At 42.5% G+C, this 19,486-nt stretch overlaps 1 protein-coding gene across 1 annotated transcript in view; it reads right to left on the bottom strand.

Annotated features, from left to right (window-relative positions):
• The window catches only part of ptprn2 (protein tyrosine phosphatase receptor type N2), a 1,138,884-nt gene that overhangs the window by 31,111 nt on the left and 1,088,287 nt on the right, over positions 1-19,486 (bottom strand). The window contains exons 17-20 of the mRNA XM_069914734.1: positions 11,449-11,526; positions 9,670-9,789; positions 1,297-1,463; positions 180-233 (exon numbers count right to left, since the gene is read on the bottom strand). Of these exons, the coding sequence (XP_069770835.1) occupies positions 180-233; positions 1,297-1,463; positions 9,670-9,789; positions 11,449-11,526 (419 nt within the window). The remainder of the gene's footprint in view (positions 1-179; positions 234-1,296; positions 1,464-9,669; positions 9,790-11,448; positions 11,527-19,486) is intronic.

Raw genomic sequence — 19,486 nt, 5'->3', positions numbered from 1 at the left:
GATCCTGAGATGGGATGGCTCAGTTGATATGGCTCATAAATTAGATCAGCCATGATCGTATTGAATGGCGGAGCAGGCTCGATGGGCCATTTTTGGCCTACTCCTGTTCCTACTTCCTTTGTTCCTATGTTCCCCCATCCCTCTGATTAATTAGAGGAAGAGCACAGAGATGTACTTGCCTGCAGTGAACAATTATTGGACAAGAACGTCCCCTGTAGCACTTGTTCACTTTTCTGCAATGAAACAGAAGAGATTGAATTTGAATCGGCAGCATTTTAATCTAGAACATCAACACCTGACTGTCAAAGTTCATCACTACCGAACAACGCCAATTAAGCCTGTTGAGATTTTTCTCTAAAACCTATGTGTGTGTGTGTGTGTGTGTGTGTGTGTGTGTGTGTGTGTGTGTGTGTGTGTGTGTGTGTGTGCGCGCGTGTGTGTGTGTGTGTGTGTGTGCGTGTGTGTGTGTTTCTGTACAGAGAAGCATCTATTCCTCAGAAGGGCAAAGTGACCAAAAAAATCCAGCAATTAGCGATACAAAACCAGCCTTCAGCTCAAGGGAGAAACCACCATGCAAACCGTTAGCAAGCAAAAGTCAAAGATCGTTAGAGGCCAAAGAGAGGGTTTTTTTGGCCCCCACATTGTTCCCTGCTGCGGAGTCACAGTTTCCAATGATCACTTTTGAGACTATGCAACTGGGCTTATATTTACTAGCTGCAACATCACAAAAATGACACTGGCAACTGTTAATGAGCTGGTAACATAAGAGTTTGTCCATTTAAAGAGTGAATGCTGTTAGTAAATTCTGTGGCATGCAGCAAGAAAACACATCAGCTGAGGGTAATATTGAACAAAATTTAAAATTTAAGAGTCCTTTTCACACTGGTTAATTTTTGCTCTGTTTTAGACTCACAATCACCTTTAATGTACAAATTTGCTTCCTCCAGAGAAAAGGATAGAACTAATTAGACAGACATATCAGCTACATACATATCTGCAGTCGGAAGACGCTGTCCGCTGGACCTCTTCATTGCAATGCCACTCATGCTTTGGCAGTCAATGCCTCACCGACACCCAAATCTGGCCAACCTGATGCTTTAAAGCCAACTATTTCAGCATGTTGGCACATAAGGTCCCCAGGGTCACCGGCAAACTGCTGATTGAGTTCTGCATTTACGGGTGACACCAGTGGACGCCTCCGAGCTCCCGGGAAATGGCAAGTCGCAGCGGGGGGGCGGGGGGTAAGTTGAAGGAAGAACGCAGAAGGATAAGGTTGGGCCCATCCGGCTGCTGTACCTGCGGAAGTCCAGGAGGGATCGGGTGGACGAAGGGACGGCCTGGTCAAGCCAGCTCAGGAAGTGGAACTGCGTCACCGTGCGGGTCTCGTTGGTCTGGAGGTTTTTGAGGTAAAAGCTGCGTACCAGGAAGTCTTCACACCAGATGTGTTCCGAGACAAGGTTAACCTGAAGATGACAAAACCTTTTACAATTAAAAGGTTATTACCAAGCAATCCATAGCACAGGTTATTCAGCCACATTCTGCATTTTAACTTGCCGCTAACTTATGGCATCTCATTCCATTAACGCAGCCCTCAATTCCTTCTGTATCTATCTGTTTTTATTTTATACAGAGGGCGGTGGGCACCTGAAACAGGCTGCTGGGAGTAGTTGAAATAGATACCTAAATATGAAGGGGATATGTATGAAATGCAAGCAGTAGAGTGCTAGTTTGATATGGACTGCTCTCCACGAAGATATCCAGCTATCCTCTTGTGTGCTGTCTTGATAGGCTTAACAGGTACAAGAGCAGTGGAAATAGTGTTTTTTTATAACTGAAGAAGCATTAAAAGTAGAAGGAAAACGCAATGCGTTCAATTGAAGACCTTTATCGGAATGCAGAGACTTGGGAGTACTGATGGTGCAAGTTTTCCTACATTTCTCTGCAGAAGCTGCCTGACCTGCTGGGTATATCCATAATTCCTTTTTTTGTTTCACACTTCAAACACCTGCAGTTTTTTTTTGAATTTGGATCTTGTGTAGTATATTATTGTATGATATATTATATCTTTGGCTTGGCTTCGCGGACGAAGATTTATGGAGGGGGTAAAAAGTCCACGTCAGCTGCAGGCTCGTTTGTGGCTGACAAGTCCGATGCGGGACAGGCAGACACGATTGCAGCGGTTGCAGGGGAAAATTGGTGGGTTGGGGTTGGGTGTTGGGTTTTTCCTCCTTTGCCTTTTGTCAGTGAGGTGGGCTCTGCGGTCTTCTTCAAAGGAGGTTGCTGCCCGCCAAACTGTGAGGCACCAAGATGCACGGTTTGAGGCGTTATCAGCCCACTGGTGGTGGTCAATGTGGCAGGCACCAAGAGATTTCTTTAGGCAGTCCTTGTACCTTTTCTTTGGTGCACCTCTGTCACGGTGGCCAGTGGAGAGCTCGCCATATAACACGATATTATACTATTAAAGGAAAATTTGTGTCATATTATATTTACTATTTTATTACATGACAATAAAAGGATCGTGAATCAGCAATACCAGTACTACACATTGACTGCAGGTGGCACTCCATCAATGGAAGACCACTTAAACTCAAGAACCCCACTCTTCAAGGAGCAAAGAGTGGCAATGAATGCTCTTGGTGACTTTGGCGTGAAACCTGGTTAATATTTTCAAACAAGAAATCTGCAATTTGGGAATGTGACAATTCATTCATGTACCATTTGGGAAATGAGAGTTGGAAGTGAGGTGGCTGTTTGGAAGGATCAAAGGATCAAGTCTTGTATTTTTCAAGAAGAAGAATACCCATGGATTTTCATGGCGGTTTTGACAGATGTGACAGTAAACTAAGAAACAGGAACAGCAATAGGCTATTCAGCCCAACAAATCTGCTCTGCCCTTCAGAAGGATTTTTTTTAACCTCATGCTCACTTCCCCTGCACCAACTGCATTTCAGTTAATATCTGAAAACCTTTCAATCTTGATCTTGAATATACTCGGCAGCTGGGCCCCCACAGCCCTCTGGACACTCTAATCAGGGAAAAGATCAACACTGTACTTATATAGTCAAGCCCAAGACAATTCACGGGTTTCGCTAATACGGCAACTCATAATGGATGATCGTTTTGAGTTTTATTTAATTACTTGAACTTAAATATCCTGTGACCTGGTGGGAATTAAACCCATGCATCCAGCTAATTAATCTTATCCTTTAGATACTGATGCAGTAATTTAATCATCACATTACCAAACCCTGATTAAGCCCTTTTTTATGATTAGGGATACCAAATAGTTTTCACAACCATTGTTGAATTGAGTTCGAGTCAAAAGAGTCACACAGCACAGAAGAGGCCCTCCGGTTCAACTTGCCCATGTCAATCAAGTTGGGATTCTGGTCATCCCATTTACAAGATCGCAAGGTAAAGGAACAGGAGCAGGGCCATTTGGCCCATCGAGTCTGTTCCACAACTCCACCCTGAGCTAAACCTGCATTTGGCCCATATTCTTCTAAACCCTTCCCATCTATATATCTGTTCAAATGTCCTCTGAATGCCAACATTGTACCCACTTCTTCACCTGGCAGCTCATTACTGATGTACCTACCCTCTGATGAAAAATTGCCCCTCATGTCCCTCTTAAATCTCTTGCCTCCCACATTAAACCAATGTTTTCTTGTTCTAGATTTGACTAGCATGGGAAATAGACAGAATTAACCTCATGGTTTTGTAAACCTCTATAAGGTCAATCCTCAGCCTCCCAAGGTTCAGGAAACAAAGACCCTGTCTATCTAACTTTCCTAGTACACAAACCCTCCAGTCTCGGCAACAACCAGGTGAATTTCCTTTACACGCCTTCAGCTCGTGGATATCCTCCTGATAACTGAGTGAGCTGAACTGCATGTACGCTATACCCTGCCACATGCCTTCTTCACCACCCTGTCCACCCAAGTCACCACTTTCCTGGACTTTACCCTTACATTTCACTCTCCTGTACCATGCCATTTAAATTATACTCTGGTTTTAGTTTCCAAAGTGCAAAGTTAAATTCCACTTACTACTCCTTGGCACACCTTCCCAACTGATCTAGATGTTGTTGTAAACTTAGATATCTTTCCCTACTCTCCATTGCATCACCAGATTTGGAGTCATCTGAAAATTTATTAATTGTGTTAACTAAATTGCCATTAAAGGGTGAAAAACTACAGCATGCTGTTGTGCAGAGGGACTTGGGAGTGCTTGTGCATGAATTGCAAAAAGTTAGGTTGCAGGTGCAGCAGGTTATTAAGAAGGCAAATGGAATGTTGGCCTTCATCGCTAGAGGAATTGAATTCAGGAGGAGGGAGGTAATGTTGCAACTGTATAAGGTACTTCTTAAGACAAGAAGTCAGGCTGCCTTGGGTATAGTGGAGAGCAGGGGTAATCATTCATCAGTGGACTCGCACTGGATATGATATCAAAATACTCCAGATTCTGGAAATGCAAAATAAAAACAAAAATTGTTGCCAACACGCAGCTGGAGTACTGTGTCCAGTTCTGGTCTCCATATTTGAGGAAGGATATACTGGCTTTGGAGACGGTCCAGAGGAGGTTTACTAGGTTGATCCCTGTGATGAAGGGGTTGACTTATGATGAAAGATTAAATCGTCTAGGATTGTATTTGCTGGAGTTCAGAAGAATGAGAGGAGATCTTATAGAAGCATATAGGATTATGAAGGGTATGGATAGGATAGATGTAGGAAGGTTTTTTGAACTGGCCGGGGAAACTAAAACGAGAGGACACAGTCTCAAGATTCGGGGGAGTAGATTGAGGACAGAGATGAGGAAAAATAGTTTTTCCCAGAGAGTAGTGAATGTTTGGAATTCTCTAACCAGGGAAGTAGTTGAGGCTGCCTCATTAAATGTATTTAAAATTCGGTTAGATCAATTTCTACGTGATAGAGGAATTAGGGGATATGGGGAGAAGGCAGGTCGGTGGAGTTAGGTCATAAATTAGATCAGCCATGATTGTATTGAATGGCGGAGCAGGCTCGATGGGCCATTTTTGGCGTACTCCTATTCCTACTTCCTATGTTCCTATGTTGCTATGTTCATCCACCTCGTTAATATAGAATACACACAACAGTGCACTCAGCACCATCCTCTGAGCCACATCATTGACCACAGGCCTCCAATTAGAAAAGAAAATCACCATAATTCTCCTCAGTCAGTTATCGTCTTTTGGACTCCAGCCATTTTTAACCTTTCATAATATATACTCAGGATTGGGTCCATGAGTAAACTACAGTACGAACACCAGCATGAACCAGTTGGTGCTTAGGTTAAAAAACCAGTCGTGGAAAACGGACCCAGAGTATATGCACTTGTTGGTAGTCCTGAGAAACAGGGGCACCGAGTCCAAAGGGTTAAATCCAATTGACAAGCTCACATGTGATTTAACCTTCCAAACTAGCCTGCCGTTTGGGACCTTGGCATGTCAAAGGCCTTGCTAAAGTCCATCTGTGCAATATCCACTGCCCTGCCCTCGTCAATACTCTCGATTACCTCTGAAAAACTCTTATCAGATTCATGAGATGGAATTTCCCATGCAAAAAAAGCTGATCGCTGCCTATCCAAATGCTGGTAGATCCTGTACCTCTCCAGCAACTTTCCTACCGCTGACGTCAGGTTCACTGGTCCATAAGTCAGTTTCCAGGGTTCCAGCACTTCACCTGAGGTCAAAGATGATTTAAATGTCACTGGAAAGGAATCTCAATTTCTTCCTTCATTTTCCACAAAGTGCAAGTTGAACTGTTTATTGAATTGAGTAGTTTATCATTATGTACACCAAGATACAGTGAAAATATATGTTTTATATGCTTTCCAGGCGTATGAGTCAATTCATATTTAAGCTCAGCATCTAGTGCAATAATAAAACAAATGCAAGGACTAGGGTTATAGTGCCAAGAGTGCAGAGTATGGTTACAGTAAGTCCAGAAGTGCAGGTTATTGTGTTACTAGAACCAAGAGCAGGATATAAAAAAATGTACAGTTCAACATTGCAAGGGCATCATCTTTCACTCACAGGAGAACCCATTCAGCCTCCTTGAATATGGAGGCTCCTGTACTGCCCAACAGAAGGGAGGAGGAGAGAGTGTAACCAGCATCCTTTAATATACTGGCAGCTTTCCCAAGGCAGGGGGAAGCATAGATGGAGTGGACGGAGGGGTAGATGGTTTATGTGATGGTCTGAGCTGTGTTCCACCCTCTCTAGTGTTGGGCAGGGTAATTCTCATGATGCATGCAAGAAGGATACTTTCTATGGTTCATCTATAAAATTAGCAAGAGACCTCGGTGGTGTGCTCAAGTTCCTTAGACTTCTGCACTGAAGTTGAAGACGAGTCTCTTCAAAGGAAATAAGACTGGAGGAATTGGGGTTTAAAAAGATCTGGGAGCAGTAGAGAAACGAAGCCCAGGGTTATCTTTGCTATCAAGGGTGAAACTGGAAGGCACAATAGAGAACGCTCTAGCAATGGAACTCATCATGGAAGCATACCAGATACGACACATTAATTGGTGTCTGACATGCTACGTGTTGGCAACAATTTTTGTTTTTATTTTGCATTTCCAGAATCTGGAGTATTTTGATATCATATTCAGTACGAGTCCACTGATGAATGATTACCCCCGCTCTCCACTATACCCAAGGCAGCCTGTCTTCTTGTCTTAAGAAGAGGTCAGGGTGAAGAGTGAGGGATCATTTGCAGAGGTAATGGTATGGTTTAGCAGATCAGTGGCTGCAAAATCTCACGTTGAGCACGACCAAAGGACACAGAGGTGAGATTTAGTGTTATTTATTGTTGGGATGAAAACCGATCAGAAAATAAAATGGATTCTGATTCCTAATTAGAACTGATGATGAGTTTCCCCCCTTGAACGATCTGGTTTTTTTGGCAGACCAAGATTGCAGTGATGCAGGGAGTTCCAGGATTTTGAGCTCGTTGCACAAGTCCAGATTCAATGTGACTTGGAGGAAAGTGGACTGCGCTCCCTTATAGTCTGATTTGTTCCGTGTGAATGGTTGGGCTCATGAGTTGTGGGGATTTTATGGGGAGAAGGCTAATGAACTCGGAGAGCTGAGAGCAAGGTGAATTGAGAAAGAGGTTTAAGTCAATGGAAAAAGAAGTCAGGGGGATGAACAAGGAAAACTGTAACAATATTGGGATGAGAGATTAGATGGGCAGTAGAGGAGCATTTGAAGTGAGATGCTAGAGGATTGGAACAACCTGTCTGTAAGGAGTGTGTTCGTTCTCCCCATGAATGCATGGGTTTCCTCCCACCATTCAAAACGTATGACGGGGGAGGGGGGGGAGGTGGGTGGTGTTCTAGGTCAATTGGATGTCATTGGGTGATACGGGCTCATGGAGCAAAAAGGCCAGTTACCGTTCTATATGTCTAGATTTAAATTTAAATTAAATAAAAATTAATAACCTTCCATTTTTCTCAGTTCCGTGTATCTATCAATAGTCTCTTAAAATATCCCATTGTATCTGCCTCCATCACCATTGCCATCAATGCATTCCATGCATCCATCACTTCCTGTGTGAAAAATGTACTTACTCCTACACAACTTAAAGCTATGCCCCCTTGTGTGAGCTATTTCAGCCTTAGGTATAGCGTCTGCCCATCCACACGATCAGTGCCTCCCATCATTCTGTACACCTCTATCAGGTCAACCCTCAACCTCCGTGAGCTGCCATAGTGAGCTCAGAGATGGTACAAGCCTCATTTGCAAGTGAACTGATACATTTGAAGGAAAGGAAGAGAGGTATGGTGCCAGCTGATACCTTAGCACAATTCACAGGGCCTGCCCAGGGTGAGTCAGTTCGATGGGCAAGGTAAGCCTCCAGGTAAGTGCAAGGTGTGTGGAAACAGTAGCAATTATTCCAATGGGCCCTTCAGAGGGTAACATGCGAGATATGGATGGAAGCTGTATCCAAGTCTCAGGCTGTCTCTTTATTCAGAAGAGGGCTGGTGGTTTGGTGGCATATCACAATCCTGGTAACATGCCACCAACCTTTGCATCCCTCCACCAGCTTACTCCCAAGACTGTGACAGCACTAGGGGAAGAGCTGGAATCTCAGTCCAGCAGATACCAGAATGCATGCAACATCCAGGTGAGCAGAAACCCCAACAGCACAAGAGAACAGCATGCAAACATCACTTCCATTCCACCTTGCAACCAAGGCAACTGCTATCCCTTTCATATTAAATTATTCATAACGTCTAGAACCAGGTGGTTTAATTAAAATCCTGCAACCGCAGGGTCTGGACCCAATATGGCAGCACGCATGATTGGCAGTGGCCACAAGGGGTTGTAGACTCCAGGGAAGCAGAGGACTGGTGCAGGGCACCAGAAAACAGGGAGACCACCCTCCAACTCTCTGTTTGAAAAGGAGAAGCAGAGGAGATGACCCTTGGGATGCTGACTATGGCAGTGGACCAGTGAGGAGCTCTGCGGCTGATGAGCACACAGGCGGCAGGCTGTTGGCAACTCGAGGTGAGGAACTCATACAGGCTGTGGGATGCTGGAGACTAGGGTCAAAGGATTCACACCAGGCTGTGGATTGCTGGGGACTGGCTTGAGACTGGCTGAGGGAGTACAAGATATTGGAACCAGATGCGAGAGTATGCTGAGGGTACTGAAGGCTTCCTGATCATGTCGAACGTTCGGATCTGGAGCTTGGGTGGCCGATGGTTTGGACTGGACTCCGTGTGGCTGCGGGAATGCTGGAGGCGAATCCACGGACACAGCGACTCTGTGGGTGGGGGGGAACACACACACACTCTGTTTTGCTTCTCTTTCTCTGACTGTAAGAGGAGTCCGGCAATTTCTGCTGATTCACCATCAGCAGACAAAAGGTAATTTCATGTAATATTACACTTTTTTATTACATGATAATGAAGGAATCTTGAATCTTGGAGTGAGGACCATTTATATTTTCTTTCCCCTTCTCTCTCATAATTTCACTAAATGACTTCTATTTTAATCTTTGCAAGCTCACCTTGTTGCTGTCTTAGTCAAGGATTATGGTGATACACCATTTCATCAAATAAATTATTTTTACTGTTTCAAAGTGTAATGAAAGTCCATTCAATTTTCTGGTTTTAGTTGAAGACTGCATTCATTCTGGAAGCATTTAGCCAGTTCTCAGATCTTCCTCTAGTTTATCCTTTATTCGGCTTCTTTTTCCTCCCCTGCAATTACGATTATGACACTGTGACCTCATGACCCTACAACGCTCTGTAAGGCACTGGTTTAATTCCATGTTCAGTAGGGTTACAATGGTAGTTATGGATTGGGTGTCAAGTCACTGGTGATCATTGAGGTAATGGCTGTGCATTTATGATTTGGCTAATGTGACGGGGCTAATTCACCATTGTAAATTGTAACCTTGAGAGCAATGATGTGAAATTAAAAAGATTAAAAAAAGGAACCACTCAGAGAAATTGTGAGAGAGATGTGATGACTCTCTGAGCCGTCTGGCACTGGGCCAGCATTGGAGATAGATACCATCATCAGGAATAACTTAATCTGAGAGAGAAGGCAGAAGAGCTGTAGGTTAAGTTTGACTACCAAACAGTACATTTTTAAAGTCGTTGCTGCTGGAGTTGGTGTTGCAACTAAAACCACCTTACCTCATAGATATCATACAGGTTTGAACCCTCATCTGGCCAATAATGGTGGCACTGCTTGACTCCATTTTCTGTCAAGGGGGTCAACATGACGATCACCACACAGCCATTCTCCCAAACCATCTGAAGGGAAGTAGAAGATACTGCGGTCACGTCAGGAAGGTAATTACTGATCAAAATCAAAATTAATCTGCCTGAGTAAACGGGGAACATTTTTTTCAATTGTTATTCACGCTTTGGCTGCAAAGCTGCAGAGAAAATTAATCTTGCAGCTTTTATTCTTTTCTCCAAGCATTCATAACTATAAACGTGACATCAATTTTTAAAAAAGAAAAATACATTTTCCTTAGGAACACAAATTTCTGTTTCACTGGTGTTAAAGACAAAGGGTGAAGACCAAATGGGAAAATGGGCAGACTTGATGGGCTGAATAGTCTATTTCTGCCCCTATGTTTTATGGTCCTAATTCCCAATCCCTATGCAACAATGTCACTATGCATTTCCATTCTGTTTCGCTTCCCATAAGATTGAGACTGAGATCAGAGAAGCTATAATCAAAATGAGAAGGAATACATTTTTAACACAGTAATAAAAATACAATGATTATAATCAATTAAAGGAGCATTGGTTACTTTCTCTGCAATCTAAAGGGATGCAAATATAGTTCCTTCATATCTAGTGCGGAATTCTGGAGGGGAAGGATTGGAAGCCTCATTAAAGCGCATGTTGATCTTTGGAAGATCACTTGTCGAGGGGATTCAGAAATCTTTCTGAAACTCGAAGAAATAAAACCTGACCTAACTCCGTCCATGCTGTGACAGTTGTAGACTATTTGAGTACCATTACTCAGTTGCTTTCTAACAAGGATGGTTGAACTGGATTCAGTTTTATTTTAAAGCAAAGTGCTACAACCTTCTGTGCTTCTTGTGAAATCTGGAGGTTTGGGACAACAGAAAACCCAAGGGAAAGGAATTTGGCTTGAGGGGAAGTTCTGTGCATTGAGGTCAATGGAACTGAGGATCAAGGAGAACATAAGCACATTAGAATGTAGGACCGGGGGTAGGCCACTCAGGCCTCAAGCCTGGCCGACCATTCAATATGATCATTGCTGATCAGGTCCAAATTTCCATTCTGGGTCAGTTCCCCAATTCCTCGAGTTTTCAAAAAAATATCTACTTCCTCTTCAAAGGTCCCCAAAGACCCACCCTTCACAACCTTCAAGAGTAGATACCACCAGAGATTCACCACCGCTTGCAAGAAGGAGACCCTTCATCTTGTAACTTTGAATGAAGGCAAAGGCCAAAGAGCTGAAAATTAAGTTGGGCGGCATTGTTAGCTTAGCGGTTAGCACAATGCTAATACCCGGGTTCGAATCTGGTGCTGTCTGTTAGGAGTTTGTATGTTCTCCCTGTGACCTGCATGGATTTTCCACGGGTGGGCCAGCTCCCTACCAAGCTCCAAAAAAACTTATGTAATTGGGCAACGTGGGTTTCACGAATCGAAGGGCCGTCTGCCGTGTTGTATCATCAAAATTAAATTAAACAACAAGTTGCAGTTGATAGCCACACATGCTCCAAGCGGTTCTGGAATTTGCACCAAACCCTACTCCATCTTCCACTAGATATTTACCAAAATTTTTTACAAAGGGCTAATTTTTAAATTGATTTGAAATTTTACCAGTGTCAATTGTTGGTCAAAACAGTGGCTTAATCCTGTCACTTTTTTCCTATAATTATTATGCCTTTGAAATATAAGTAAAGCTTAGACAATCTTCTTTGTTACCTGCCAGAAATCTGCCACCGTAGCAGGAAGCGGCCCTTGTGAAGCAATGTAGGCGGGGTTCCTGGGGTCATGGTCCATCTAGGTGAAGAGAGAGATGAGAGTTATCTGGATATGGAGGCCCACGTGCTTGGTATCAGTGCAATTCATCATTGCTGTGGGGTTCAGAATTTTCAACGTTGCAATCTACAGTTGACCTCACAGGCAAAGTCAGAACCTTTTGCAGGGTTTGTGGTTCAAATGGAGCAGAACAGAAATGGTAAGCTACCAATCATAAAAATAATAGACTTGTGTATATATATATATGGATTTTTTTACATCTATGGTACATCCCAGGCTACCATTAAATACTCTGGGAATGCAAGCCAATGTAAGAAATTGGCTGATATGCCTACAGAAAGCTGAGACCAACAGTGACCCGATGCTGACAAGAGCATTGAGTGTTGGCTGAAGGATTGAAACAGGAGTATCACGCCAAGAGGAATAGGTTGGGTGAACACATAGAGTCTGTGGTGATACCCCACTAGCTGACTGCAAGGGGCGACCTGTGTACCTGCTGGAAGAGCACTGGAGGACAAGACAATACCTGGCCGGCTGTCAATCAACCAACCTGAATGGACCAAGCCCCACCCGGATGGCTGTCAGTCATCCGCTGGGCTATAAGCCACATCCAGCCCCAAGAGGTCAGTTACATGGAGACAGCACAGCTAACTGCAGCAGGGACTTTAAGGGGGATGAAGCCTGTTGATCAGCTTTTAATTCTTGCATTTGCTTTCTGTACGACGGCGCATCTTTTGCCCAGAGTAGAAGGATAGATAACCAGAGGATATGGGCTTAAGGTGAAGGTGGAGAAATTGAACAGGAACCCACGGAGTTCATTTTTTTTCCCACAGATGGTAGTAGGAGCATGGAATGGGCTGCTTGAAGTAAGCACGATTGCAATGTTTAAGAAAAAAATCTGGACAGACCCATGGATGAGATGAGCCAAATGCAGGCAGGTGGGGCTAGTGTGGGTGAGATATTTTGGTCAAGTTGGGGTGAAGGGCCTGTTTCCATGCTTTATGACTCTAAATATGACTCTACAAATGCCTCCATTTAGGGCTTTATCCAATAAATAGTACAGACAAGCACTCCTCCAGTTCAGCGCTGAAAACATCAGCTGATTCTGCGCTACATCTAAGGATTGTCTTGGAGTAGAGGGGAGTACTCACTGAGCCAAATCAAATGTTGACAGGCTCAGTGAGCCCATCAGTTTTGGGTTAGCCATAAAGGTATTCAATCAAATTTTCAAGTCGCATGACAAATCTTTTCTTCTTATTCACTGGAATCGAAAAAAAAATCCACAAGAATTGAGTCCAGTAATCAGAAATGAAATAGAGATGCAGATCAAAAAATTAAATCAGATATGAATTTAAGAAGCAGTGCACTTGGGGAGGGGGGGGGGAGGGAAACTGTTCTAACGTATTCCTCTGGGAAGGAAGGTTCAAAGAAATACCTAGCAGTACTACAGTGCTCAATCATGATTCTCTTCAGCTTTATTGATAGGATTATTTATCAATCAGCGGACCATGATATAACTGGAGGCATATTATCGCAGGATGATATTTCAGGATGGAAGCCTGCATGTGATGCTAGAGCTTTTACTTAAGGAAGGCCAAGCTAACTCATGTTGCTGCTGGAGAGATTTCTGATTTATTTATCACACCAGTTATAAAAATGAACAAACATAAACCATATAATGCCCTGCAGCAGGTTGAAATCCCCCTCCCCAGACACAAATGCAGCACTCCTACGTATTAATTGATGTTTGTGTCTGTTGGATCCAGAAAACACTCAACGAACCCACCAAAGACAAAAGGAACAAAACTGTTTGCAGCACCCCCCCCACCCCACCCCCAGAGTGACATAAGAAACTGCAGGTGCTGTGAACTGGAGCTAAAAGCAGGAAACCAATAGCTCAGTCAGCATCTGGAGAGGCAAAGGGATGGTCAGTGTTTTGGGTTGAGACTTCATCAGGACTCATGACCCGAAAAGAATCTACTTGGAACATTGACCGTCCCTTTGTCTCCGCTGATGATGCCTGACGTGCGTTTGTTTTTTGCTGACCGGTTTTTAAAATTCTCGTGGACATTGGACACAGCTTCAGAATCATCATCTTGAGCAGAGGTCAACCTGCAACCACACTGAGATACGTCAAAGTTTGTCAGGTGAACAGTCTTTGACCTGAAACCTTAACTGTCTTTCCCATTAATGCTGCCTGACCAGCTGATTGCGTCAAGCATTTTCTTCTGTTTTTAAAAAATTTCCAGCATTTGCAGTGTTTCAGATGTTTATTTGAAGTTCAAAGTTCAGATTTATTGTCAGAGTACATACAGGTACCCCCTCCATAAATCTTCGTCCGCGAAGCCAAGCCAAAGAAAGAAGACATACAGGACATCACACACCAACCCTGAGATTCTTTTTTCTGCAAGCAAGGTAGAACTGCCACATATTGGGTAGTGCACATAAAAACTGTACTCAACATACACATATATATAAAGAAATGTAAGCAAACTGACTGTGCAAAAGATAGAGAAAAAAATCAATAAAGTGCAGTTCTTAAATGAGTCCCTGATTGAATTTGTCGTTGAGGAGTCTGATGGTGATGCAGCTGTTCCTGAACCAGATGGTGCGAGTCTTGTGGCACCTACAGTACACCTCTTTCCTGAAGGTAGCAGTGAGAACAGAGCATGTCCTGGGAGATGTGGATCCTTGACGATTGCTGCTGCCCTCAGATGGCAGCATTTCCTGAGGATATCCTTGATAGTGGGGATGATTTTGCCTGTGATGTCCTGGGTTTAATGTTAATTTAATGTTGCAACTTTACTTATGGAGGGAAATGATTATATTGACCTGCTTCCCAATATCCTCTTGTGTGAAGAATTTGAGAGCCCCCGTGAGAAGAAGCTTCTACAAAGGGCACCTTTAAATCGTACCTACCCTCCCATTCCCCCTTAGCTTGTATTATACAAAAATCTTCAACTAGACACAATAGCTCAACATCATCCCTGTTTCAAGTTACATGTTTCCATAAGATCACTCTCCATCTTTCTAAACATCTTTACATCTATTGTAGCTCTAATTTTTTTTTTAGCTTATTGGAGGACAGTCCTCTCATCCCAAGGTAGGTCAGCACAGCATTGTGGGCTGAAGGTCCTCTGCAAAGTTCTATGTTCTAATCCTATTCACTCAAACTATAGTCAATTTGGACACCAGATAAATTGTAAGATACAACAAAAAGAAAAATGACATTAAGATTCATGCATATTATATACTGCCTGCTTTGTATAGAAGCTGAAATTTTATAAAACATATTACCGACCATTAAGATTAGGTGACACTTGTCAAGAACATCAAAATACTCAGCAAAATTGGCCTAGTGGCTAGAGACACCTAGGGATCCCAGTCCACATTTCCTTTAAAATGGCAATATAGGTTGATATGGGTGTGAAGAAGGCATGCCTTATATGTTGAGCATAGAATATAAAAGTTCAGATGTAATATTGGAATTTTACAAAACAATGGTTGATCTGTACCTGCTGTACTGGGTACATTTCTGGTTGTCACACACCAGAAAGCATTTGATTAGTGTGGGGAGAGATTGAATAGGCTGGGCTTATTTTCCCTGGGGGGACCTGATGGAAGAATTTAAAGTTCTCAGAGCAAAGATGGATAAGTCAACAAAATCTTTCCCCACATATTTTATGGGAGAGGAAGGAATTATAAAGAGGATCTGAGGCATAAGATTTATTACACAAAGAGTGGCTGACGTCTGAAGCACACTACTTGAGGCAGTAGTGGATTAGGCATGTGCGTGGCAATTAGCCAAAGACTTAATGCAGGCAAAAGGAATTAGTTTAGAAGGGCAAAAAGGTCAGGACAGATTTGCATGGAGGTCATGAATTTTGTGACTATGAATCTTCTTGGGATTATCTCCAATATTGGCATATCACTTTTTTTATAAAACAAGGGGACAAAAACTGTGAACAGTTTGCCTCACCAACAACCCGTACAGTGGCAGCAATGTTTCTGCTTCTAACTTCTGATCCTTCTGAGATAAACCATTTGCCTGACTGTGATTTGTGTGCAAGACTAACTAAACCCCTCTGCACTTTGCTTCTCTGTTATCGCACACACTTTTTGGACACTCTGTTCCATTCGCTCAACCGGATCCAGCAAAGGACCAGAGAGCATAAGCAGTGAAGATCCTCAGGACCTCTCTCATTCCGCTCCTGTAATCTCATTATTCTGTATGGTTGGGTCGATGCAGGCATCCTAGCCAATGAATCAGAGATTGGGAACAAAAGGAAATCTTTGCCCTCACTTTTGCTTGGGATTGGAAGCAAACACCTTTTGTTTAGGAATTGGTCCTTTCGTTAGGTGTCTCCCTCTGTGCCTGAAACAGGGTGGTCCTGCTCTTCTTGTCCATCTCCAAACTGTCCCCGAACCTCCAAAGCTGCTTCGCCATTAACAAGATCATGGGCTATATGATGCCGTTGTTAGTGGATCCTTCCCCATCTTTGGTATTATTGTAATTATTGCTGTCTTACATAAATCTGGAAAGCTTTGTGTTTCTTCTATCTGGTTCATTACTTCCAGGAGAGGAGGAATGATTAATTCTTTAAATGTTTATAGAATTCTATTGGGAATCCATCCTCTCCAGGCGTTTTTTTGTTCAGCAGCTTTTTTAATATATCCTGTACTTCCTCTATTTCAAATGGTTTTATCAGCTTGTTTTGCTCCACTTCTTGCAATTTCGGCAGTTCAATTTTAGCTAAAAACTCTTATATTTTATCGTCTTTCCCCTCGTTCTCAGTTTGGTACATGGGAAAAGTTATGCTCTGGAACTATGAAGAATATAATAAACACAAGGTTACACATGATACAGTATAATTGGTTACATAGGTTATATATCACGCCCCAAAAGTTAAATAAATGGGACCCAACAGTATCAGATAGATGTTTTCGCTTTAAGAAGGAAATGGGAACAACAGAACATGCAATTTGGGCATGTGAGAAAGTAAAAAAGTTTTGGGAAGATCTAAATCAGATATTAAAATAAAATCACAAAAAGCAACATACCAAAAAATCCAGAGATCTTTCTTCTAAGTAATATAAGAAGTAAAGATTTAGGCCTCAAACTGGATGAAGCGCAAAAAAGATTTATTAGCTGGAGCAAAAAAATGTATAATGTCAACTTGGAAATCGGAAGAGTGCCTGAGAGTACAGCAATGGTACATGGAAATGAATAAATGTTTTCCATTGGAAAAAATAACATATAATTTAAAAAATAAAGTCACATTATTTGAACAAATTTGGGAACTGTACATGGAACATAACAGAGAGGGCTTGCCTCAGACATCCACCCCCTAAAATGATAAGAAGACAAAATGACCTGATCCAGTGTGTAAAAGTTGATGACACAATTTCCTTGTTTATTTTCATCGTGTGATGACATTGTTTAATGGGTTTATTGTATTGTATATGTTGAATGTTTAATGGGTTGGGGGGGGTGAGAAGGGGGAAGGCGGGGGGGGGGAAAGGGGAGAAAATGCCACTGTGTATATTTAAGAGGGAAATGTTTGTATGTATTTTGATGTATTTTGATTTTCATAGTGTGAAAAATAAAAAAAATTAAAAATAAACAAGATCATGGTCAACTTTTACCTTATCCTGATGTACTAGATGCCTGGGTGGAAGCAAGCATGTCTTTCCCCATACTTTTAACCATATTCCATATTTGAGGACCCCAGTAGATTTGAGGGAGGGGCAGGTGCTAAATTACTAACATACAGAAATTAATCTTTCTTTTTGGTGTTATAGGTATTTATCAAATTAATATTTGACAATAAACTTGGTTTGAATCATCCAACTCTGTTGTCCACTATACGTTGAAGGGCTGTCATCAAATATAAGCCATCTTATATTCAAAATAAAACTAGCAGGACTTGAGTTAATGTTCAACTAACTTTGTAAAAGGATGCTTTAGACACAGAAGCAAATAATGAGTCACATAAGAATTTAATCTCATCCTATGGGTCAGATGCTAGGATACCTTACTGCAGCTGTACAGGGCCTTGGTGAGACCCCACCTGGAGTATTGTGTGCAGTTTTGGTCACCTTATCTAAGGAAGGATGTTCTTGCAATGGAGGGAGTGCAGAGGCGATTCACCAGGCTGATACCTGGAATGGCAGGAATGACTTATGAGGAAAGATTGCGCAAATTGGGATTGTACTCCCTGGAGTTTAGAAGATTGAGAGGGGATCTCATAGAGACCTATAAAATTCTGGCAGGACTGGACAGAATGGATCCAGATGGGATGTTTCCAAGGATGGGAAAATCCAGAACCCGGGGCCATGGTTTGAGGATAATAGGCAAACCCTTTAGGACCGAGATAAGGAGGAATTTCTTGTACCAGAGGGTGGTGAATCTGTGGAATTCATTGCCACAGAGGGCAGTAGAGGCAGGTTCATTAAATCTATTTAAGAGGGAATTAGATCTATTTCTTCAGTATAAGGGTATTAAAGGTGACGGAGAGAAGGCGGAGACGGGGTACTGAACATTAAGATCAACCATGATCTCGTTGAATGGCGGAGCAGGCTCCAAGGGTCGAATGACTTACTCCTGCTCCTATCTTCTATGTTTCTATCTTTCTTAAAGGAAATTCATATTTTGAAAGTCTTCCTATCTGATGAAGTAATTAAGACATCTTGCATTTTAGATTTGCCTGTTAACTGTAAGCTTCAAGCACCAGCAAGGAAAATCTGTTTGGATTCTTTCAGCAAGTTGCATAATTAAGCTTCTTTTGTGCCTGTGTCATATAAGTAGAGAAGCTGAACATAATAAGCCTAAATTTATAAAAGACCCCATTCTGCGACCTTCGCATGATTTCTGTCTTTCATTATCCTGCTCCAGTCTGGGTCACTCAAAATTCATCAAGCCAAGGTTGCCAATTACTGCTCAGCCAAATAGTTCTGACTGTCACATAAGGAATTTCCAGTGTAAATCTCTGGAGTTGAACACAAAGCGAAGTCACAAATTCCTCATGCAATCTGGCTGTGATTGAAAGGGTACACAGCCAGCAATTACAGCACTCAGAAAAAAGAGATGGGAAATAAACAGAGGCTGCACGTTCACCTAGCAACACGTAACATAGCAACACGTAACACAGCAACACGTAACACAGCAACACGTAACACAGCAACACGTAACACAGCAACACGTAACACAGCAACACGTAACACAGCAACACGTAACACAGCAACACGTAACACAGCAACTCGTTACATAGCAACACGTAACACAGCAACACATAACACAGCAACACATAAAATAGCAACACGTAACACAGCAACACGTAACACACCAACACGTAACACAGCAATACGTAACACAGCAACACGTAACACAGCAACACGTAACACAGCAACACGTAACATAGCAACATGTAACACAGCCACATGTAACACAGCAACACGTAACATAGCAACATGTAACACAGCAACACGTAACATAGCAACACGTAACATAGCAACACTTAAAAGAGCAACACGTAACATAGCAACACGTAACACAGCAACATGTAACACAGCAACACATAACACAGCAACACGTAACACAGCAACACGTAACACAGCAACACGTAACACAGCAACACATAACATAGCAACACGTAACATAGCAACACGTACCACAGCAACACGTAACATAGCAACATGTAACACAGCAACACGTAACACAGCAACACGTAACACAGCAACATGTAACACAGCAACACGTAACACAGCAACACGTAACACAGCAACACGTAACATAGCAACATGTAACACAGCAACACGTAACACAGCAACACGTAACATAGCAACACGTAACACAGCAACACGTAACACAGCAACACGTAACACAGCAACACGTACCACAGCAACACGTAACATAGCAACATGTAACACAGCCACATGTAACACAGCAACACGTAACATAGCAACACGTAACACAGCAACA

Source organism: Narcine bancroftii, chromosome 1, assembly GCF_036971445.1.
Source record: "Narcine bancroftii isolate sNarBan1 chromosome 1, sNarBan1.hap1, whole genome shotgun sequence".
NCBI lineage: Eukaryota > Metazoa > Chordata > Chondrichthyes > Torpediniformes > Narcinidae > Narcine > Narcine bancroftii.
This window is presented reverse-complemented; position numbering and strand designations above follow the sequence as displayed.